At 33.4% G+C, this 8740-nt stretch overlaps 1 protein-coding gene across 2 annotated transcripts in view; it reads left to right on the top strand.

Moving 5' to 3' along the window:
- The first annotated feature begins 5158 nt into the window (after window positions 1-5158).
- Window positions 5159-8740, top strand: part of LOC108693202 (amyloid protein-binding protein 2) — a 6227-nt gene continuing 2645 nt past the window's right edge. Inside the window, exons 1-4 of one of the 2 annotated variants that reach the window (XM_018202016.1) lie at window positions 5159-5779; window positions 6164-6277; window positions 6708-6964; window positions 8012-8191. In XM_018202016.1, the coding sequence (XP_018057505.1) occupies window positions 5636-5779; window positions 6164-6277; window positions 6708-6964; window positions 8012-8191 (695 nt within the window). In that variant the 5' untranslated portion in view covers window positions 5159-5635. The remainder of the gene's footprint in view (window positions 5780-6163; window positions 6278-6707; window positions 6965-8011; window positions 8192-8740) is intronic. The other variant, XM_018202017.1, reaches the window with a different exon arrangement.

Here is an 8740-nt window from a genome sequence, read left to right as displayed (position 1 = left end):
TATATATATATATATATACACGTATGTAAAATATATTAAAATTTTCAACATTTTCAACTCTAAGCGATTAATGATCTCCTATTTACTAGTGACCGATATATTACTGAAGCTACATTGGACGCGCATATGTCTGAAATCCGGCCCGTCTAACAACACTGCAGTATATACAGTAGCGCAATTCTCCTGATTTTATGTTGTCCAAAATGAAGAGCACATGCGCGAAATAAGTAAGTTGCCCAACAATGCCATCTAAATTTCTATTTCACTTCTTTCTTTTTCCATTCTCCAAATATTTGAATATATAAATACCCCGTTTACTATAGCTGATTCAATTTATGGATCAACTTTTTTTATTGCCACAGGTTTTCATGGAATTCATGTAATTCTCTCTTTCAAGGCCATTTAAATGTCGACTGACTGAAATATTATATCAGAGAAAGAGATAGAAGAAAAGAAAATCATGATTAATTTAGTTTAATTTAGTTTTTGTTTAGTTATTGTGAAGTTTTATGAGAATTACATGTTAACAGAGTAATAGACATAAAATATAATAGACTATACAATAGACTATAGTAGACTATAGTAGATAATATAAAATAAAATACAATAGTCATTAGTAGTTTGTAAGTGATTAGGCATCAGCAAAATTGCTGTTACAAAGCTCAGCAAAATCGGAAATAAGACAATGCAATAAACTATTAACTGAAATTATACACACCCACATACATACACGCTATTACATCACACACACACACACACACACACACACACACACACACACACACACACCTGTAAACACACCAATTTCGTTAGTCTTGCTTAAATACTGAGTGATATGTACTCAAATAACATTGATGTCTTTAAGACATCTTTTAGACATAAGACGTCTAAACGACGTTTTTTTTTTTAGATATCTTATGCAACATAAATATCATCTGGGTACTATAATTACTGGATTGCTTTCGTTTTAGTTAGAAATCTGCTTTCTAAGTGATGCAATTCTAATTTATTAAAACGCAAACGATGTAGCAGAAAAACAATCATCGCGTGCCGCAGTTAATTAAAATATTTTTACAATATAATATTTGTACATACAACATTTATATAATTTTATATTTTCTTATTTTTGTATTTTTTTTTATTTTGCAATGCATTACAATTATAAATCTATTTCTTTTAGTTTTATTACATTTAGATTAAAAAATATATTTTGATATACAAATAACGACTGAGAGAGAGAGAGAGAGAGAGAGAGAGAGAAAGAGAGAGAGCAACTAGAAAAAAATTCAGATGTCTATTAAATACAAGAATTGTCGTAACACTTACTTAAAGACTTAAGCTATATACGTAAGTAACGCACAAGTTTTGGCATGTGATATATTATTGCCATCTCTTGGAGACACGGTAATAAGTTGTCATACGTAAAAGCTTGTGCGTTACTTACGTCATAATTTAAGTCTAAGTAAGTGTTACGACAATTTTTGTGCTCAGACCCTCATTTTGCACGTGCGCACTCCATTTTGGGAACACCAAAGATGCCGACAGAGAATTGCGCTACTGTATATACTACTGTATATACTATGATGATGGTGATCCCAACAATGTTGCCAACTCAATGAGGGCCATTTCAACCCATTTCGATTAGTTCTGTGTTTCAAAATTCACTGTCAGTACTGAAAATGTATAAGTTAGAGAGAATCGAGGGGGAGTGGACTCACTCGAAAACCGCCATTTTTTGTATACCGAAGTGAGTTAGGAGATATGGTAAGAGCGTAGCCACAGTATAATCATATCCAGTAGCGATTGAACATTATCTTTGATATAAGGAGCTCTGCACAATAAAAGGAACAAAGAACAGAGAATAAGAATGTCAACCTATCAGAAATCATGTATTGTGGAATACAATTTTTGATAGGTTGAAATTCTTATTCTCTGTTTTCTGTTCCCTATTTCTTTTACTATGCGGAATCCCTAAATGTTCTTAGGTCACACGATTCACCGCCATGTTGTGAAGTGTACACAGTAAAGTTATGATAGGATAAGCTTTTAAATTTGAATTTCTATTAAGCTTCTAATACATCATATTCCTAAATGTACAAACATACATGCGCACTAAAAATTGCACAAAAAAGTTCACTGTCGCTACTAGGTATGATTATACTGTGGCGTGACTGTGTTCAGATTCTTCACCGGGGGTGAAGATTACAGTATATATGTGGCTGGGTGGTGATTGAGTGAGTAGGCGGAGCATAGCGAAAAGTATCAGAGTGATTTGAGAATCAAGAGGTTTATTACGGTTCTTGAAACAAAGTGAAAATTACGAAGGTGATCGAATTTACTAGAATATTTATATATATCTTCATTGGTTAACACGTAGTGAGTTTACTCATTTTTGTAATTTTCGTCTAAAGAACCGTAATAAACCCCCTGACGCACTCTAAGATAAGAGAATATCCTACATGCATCAGTTACAGCAAATAGTAACGTAAATATATCAGATTTAATATAAATTATATATATAATTAATATAATTATATATATTGAGAGAGTTACGCGCTTCCGAGCTTATACTCGTAGTTCTTCCTTAAGAAATGAAGATTTCTTGTTCCTCATTCCATGTTTCATAAATCTTCCTTGACTAAACAAAAAGCCTTATTAGCTTCCTTTTCTCAAAGAAGATTACGAGTTTCCTTGAGGAGGAGCCTTCATAACCAAGCAAAATCTCCAAATTTAATTCGTCACACCGGTCTTTTTACTTTCGATAGCTTTTAATTTAAATCTGATGCATCGATAATTATTTTTGATAGCTTTTTTTTCAGAAATAAATTCCTCTAAAAATGTTTTCTCCTTCATATAATATAATAAACATTATGGCGAATTCGATTGGAAGCATTGATGCTAGACTATTAAAGTTACACTAATTTAATTTGAATATAAAAATAAAATACAAATATTTTGAATTATAAAATACATATTTTATCTAGCAGTACAATAAAATGTATTGAGTATTTCACAATTTAATCGATTTTTATGTTTATTTATAAACATATATTTACGTTATTTTGTGTATGTACGGCGGTTTTAATGTGCATCAGTGCGCAATGAGCGCATCCAATCAAATATTAGTTTTATTTTTGTCCATTATGGTTACAAAATGCTTAATCACGACCTTATTTAATCAACATGCCTTTATAACCTTTATTCGTAATTCACGTAATTAGGTATGCATATACTATATATTATGACATACTATCCTCAGTAGGTTATTAAAATCTTTAAACTATTTCTTCCTTCGGGAAGACAGACTTGAAATCAATTTATGAAACAAGGAGGTCTTGGAGAATCCAGGAATTCTTCATGAGAGGAGGCTTCCTCCATTTTTAAAATAAGAAAGAATTATGAATTACAGGTGTTATTCCGTATTCGTAGTCAGGCCTTATATTTAAGGTTACGAATTATTTCATTGGCTGCTGAACATCTAAAGATAAATTTAAGGGCTTTAAGTACAATATCTGATTATGAATACAGGTGTTGCTCCTCCTTTGCTAGAAAGGCAGCGTTGTAAAACCAAAAATTATACCATCTATATTTTTTTTACTTTTTGGTCTTGTCTTCCATGGTTAGATGGCCCGCGTTTTTATGCCTTGTGTCTAATAAACAGTATTATTTGTGTTAAGAGGAACATCGTTTTCATCATTATTCCGATCCCGTTCATATTATTCGTCGTCCTACAATTCCAACAATATATAACAAAATATATATAATAATGATATAAGATATAAGATAAATATTTTACCAATATCTTAAGTCCTGTAAAACTTAATAGATTGAACTTAAATACTTGCCTTCTTCGATTTATACTGTTTATATTATAACAGGTATAACTTGAAATTTAAATTTTCATATAGCAAACATGCAAAATAGCACAGGAAGTCTTTAATGCGTCCTGTCTACTATCACCCATTCCACCTGGCTCAAGGAACCGGGTGGTTTTTCCATCCTCTTGGATGAATAGAGTAGAGAATCTTAACATTCCATCTAAAGCCAATAAAGATATTCAAAAGGAATCTGAACGCTTTATCTAAGTGCACCTAGATGAGGAATCTGAACGCAGCTCGATAAAACATACTAGGTGCTGCACACACTAGTATTGTATATACGTACACACATATGTACATTTGCGGAAGTTGCATTATAAATGATGGAATTAATTAAAAAAGAGAAATACTATCCATTCTCCCTTAATTCTCTCTGATACAAAGGACCTTGGGTACAGTATAAGTATATACAGTATGAGCATCGGCATCTTTGATGTAGTGAATCCCAGGTTTCATGACTCGTCGCCATGTTGTGGGTTGGAAAGATGCTTATAAATTTGAATTTTTATAAAGCTAAGAATGATTTAAAAAAAAAAAAGATATAATTCGGTTGTGTGTGAAAATTGTTTAAAGCAATATATTTTTAAATTAGAATTATATAATAATATAATGTTAACGAACTCATACAAATCACATTAATAATAATAATATTAAACAATAATAAGTAAATTAAAAATAATAATTGATTAAACACTATATGAAAATTGTAATTAAATGTGAAGTTGTAATTTAATAATATACGTACACACACACATGTATGCACGCACGCATAAGCATACTTTAGTACGAGAACTTTATTGTAGACAAATATAACATATATCTACACAATATAGCGTCTACGAAAAAATTTGATTTAATTTTTTAGTAAAACTTAATTTTATTAACTCTTTGTTTATTAACTTCTAATTTTATTAATTCATACTTTTCTCTTACAAATTAAAAAAAATTAAACTTTGTACGAACGATGTACCACAGCTCTCATCCATGATATTCATGTTTGGCCTGAATTTCTTATCACGAGTCTCATACAATATTGTAGGCGAAAAGGTTAATTATATTTTATGAAAAAAGGAGATCCAATTAATCTAACCTAACCTAACCTGCAATTTCAATTTGCTGAAGGCAGCCACATTCCTGATAGGAAATCGACGCATGCGCACTAAAAATTGGGGACCACATAAAAAGTTCAGTGTTCATACTATATGTACTTATACTGTGACTCGGATGACGATTTCCGAATACAGCCATTACGTTATCTGTACCTCTTGGGAATGTTGAGAAGGTTCCATAATGCCCGTTTCATTCGAAATCCGAATCATATAACCTTTTCTTTCAACCAATCAGCTGATGCTATGAAAGAAGGGAAGACTCATTCACCCATTGGTCGAAAGATTTATCATCTGTTAGTCGCAAATGTCACGGACCCTGCTTCGGATCAAAACTCGATTCGACCCGGAACTCAGAACCCGGAAGAACAGAAGGTTTGAGAAGGCTTGATTTCAGGTGCGAGGGCACCACGCGGTTTCGCGGTGTGCGCTCGCAACCTGTCGGCTGTCGAGGGAAAAAACGCGACATCTCTGTCTCTGATCGCGCGACGTACCGTCCGTTCGCTCGCACATTCCACACGCATTTACACACTATACACACGCACGCGCAGTGCGCACTAACACGCACCACGACGGTGAGCAGCACAACGGTGCGGGTTACAACACCCGAGATTGTGTTGGTGATTAATCAAAAAAAGGCCGTTCGCGAAAATGGCCGATGGACGCGAGCCACGGTTGTTTTCCACGAGAAGCCTGTACCATTTGTGCGTGTCCGCAGTGGTCGACAGGTTTCGCATCTACAAACCGTACCTTGTCGACCTGCCCAAGAGCGTGCGATTCGATCTCTACTATCAGGTAAAAAGGACGTCAAGCTGTGCCGTCGTCGGTGTGACGACGACAGAGTCACGGGGAAGAGAAGGACTTCCGTCGATCGGAGTCAGCCCGCGTGCGATGATAGCCACGCTTGTTTCTCTGTTTCTTCGCCTCGTCGTGGAATGACGGGAACAACATCGTTCGAACGCTCTGCGTTCCCAACGATGACGACGACCCGCGATCACCTGCAATCTCGCGAGTGTCGAGGATCCGACATCCACGGCGCGACGAATTCGACGCATTCTCACTGTGATCTCTTCAATTGGCCAATCTCATTCCACGATTGACTCCGATTGACTCCATCGCGTGGCGCTTAATAATAATGTTTGACATATCTTTGGTTTCTATCGGTCTGATCTCTTTCAGTTATACACTGAGAGGAGACTATGTATATTGGGGGCAGAATTAAGCGATCTGGAGACTTTCTCCAAGATGCTCAAGGTCACCAATCGCCGATTACAGCTCCTGAAAATATTTCAGGTGAGCTTGTCCAGTACAAGTTCTCGAGAACTTGGAGAACCAAATGAATTAAATTAATCAGTGATTAATTCAACTGCTAGAATTACCTAGAGCAAATTTTCAATTTGTCATTTCTAATCTAATCTTTTTTTCCATATGCTAAATAAAAATTGTTTCCATTTAAATTTCAAATACAATTTGATAGTTATTCACCGATTATATTAATCAAAGTTTGGTCTAGACATAACTTTAAAGTCAGTATCTATCAATATAGATTAATTTATTCACTCTTTTATCTTTTTCAAATTCCTAAAAGTAGAAAAAGATAAAGAGCAAGTTAAAACTAGAGATTAAAGTTAATCTACATTTATAGAAATAGAAGAGACTGTCTTGTCACTTTTTTCCGACATCAAAAAATATGCTTTGCGTTTTTGCATTTTCGGAACTAAAGGCGCCGATGGATCATAAGATAAGGATAGCGAAACATCTGGTCATCAGTTACAACATGTGCTGTTTCAAAGCAAGAGAGAGCCCTTTACCGCAGGAAATTGATAAATTAATAAATCTGGGTTTGAGACTTGGTGGATTTCTCAGTGATGCTGGCTGGTACTCGGAAAGCGAAGAAGTGTTGTTAGCTTGCAAGCAATTATGTATGGACCACAATCAGACCCCCAAGGAATGGAGTAGGACATTAGATTGCTGTCACAAGTAAGAATGTTGATACACATGTTAATAGATTCAAAAAGTTCTCGTAATTGATTTCTAACAGAAATAATTAATCCTACTTTTATTAATTCTCCCTTTACTTACACCTTTATTTCTTTCAAAGCTTATCACATGCAATGCTAGCAAAGCTAACATTTAAAAAAAATGCTTGAAAGTATTTAATCTATAGTTATCAATATCTCGTATCATTAATTAAATTTAATTTTAACATCAGTTATCAACTGGATTTAATCATGTTTACAATATTTAACTCATAGTTAACGCTTTACAATCCTTGATGACAATCAACACTTTACAATCCCTGAAATCTTACTCACATTGAATTTTTTTGCATTGTTAGCTTTTAGCTCTGAAACCAAAATTGGACAGGCTTGCTGTATAGAATAATATAATAAAAGTAATGAAAATATAGAGCAAGTTGATTTATGAAATTGAAAATAAATTTCAGAATATATTTATTCAAATAAATATTTGGACATTAAAGAAAAAGAATTTCGAGATACCGAGTGTAAAAAGTGTAAACAAGAGGTGTGCAAATATTCGAATTCATATTGAATTGATTTGAATCATGATGAATTTGATTCGTTTTCGAATCTGAAAGATTCAATAGTTCAATTTTGAATTCACTTTTTTTTTATTTGTTTCATTTTTAAATTCAAAAAAATTTGATTCGAATTCGATTCGTTTTTACATAAAAAATTTATTCGATTTTACACAAAAATTTTTAATTCATTTTTGAATATATTATTGAAGATTCGAATCACAAATGCTTGATACGTACACATTTATAAACAATGCGAATAAACCTTATGTTATAAATCAATTTCCGGGATCTTTTTGAACCTACTAATACTTCATTATTTGCGAGTATCAAAAGATCATACATACATTTTCCATCAACTTCATGCACAATTGTTTACCTATACGTGAGTCATTTAGTTGACAGATTTTTAGAGTATTACAATTAATCACTCAGTTGAATCGATCAAATTTTTAATAGACTAAATATATCCTGTCAATACATTTCAGGCTGTTACATGCACAAGCAGCATATCGCGATTTCGACGGGGCTGCGGAGACTCATCAGCTTGCCATGGAAATGATAGAAAAGTTAAAAAGCAAGCAGTACAATAATAGCAATCACGCTGCCCTTTTTGCAGAATTCAGTGTACTATTCTACATACGCAGTGAATACGATGAAGCTCATAGGTGCACTTCTACATAATATTTGTTATTTCTGAAATAGGTTACAATCGCCAAAAATTAATCAAACTTTTTTTATCAATATAGCAGGATTTTTCAACCGGTGTGCTGCAGACATTTTAAAAACGATAAGGTTGCTTTTTTTATGCTGACACTCTACGCTCATTTTTCAAAACAGGTCACATGATCAAAATTGACAAATACCAAGTATCAATTTTGACCTGTTTTGATGCTGAAAATGAGTGTCGAGCATGAAAAAGTAGCCTAAAGGATGATTAGGTTTTGTAAAACGCATAATGCGCATATAGTTTTATCTTTGTTTCGGTGAACAAGAATAAAATAATTTATGTGCACCATGCGCTTAAGTATGTTCGATAGCTATATATTAGCTATATATTAATAACACTATATATTAATATTTAGACTGACTACGGTCAACGCGATGCTGCAAACGCTTTGAAGTCGCATTTTTAGTCATTTTAATTGGTCAGTTTATAAAATTCTTCTAATTGATCCATTAAATACTTCAAAGCATTTGTAGCGAGACTTTGAATA

Source organism: Atta colombica, unplaced genomic scaffold (assembly GCF_001594045.1).
Source record: "Atta colombica isolate Treedump-2 unplaced genomic scaffold, Acol1.0 scaffold89, whole genome shotgun sequence".
Lineage (NCBI taxonomy): Eukaryota > Metazoa > Arthropoda > Insecta > Hymenoptera > Formicidae > Atta > Atta colombica.
This window is presented reverse-complemented; position numbering and strand designations above follow the sequence as displayed.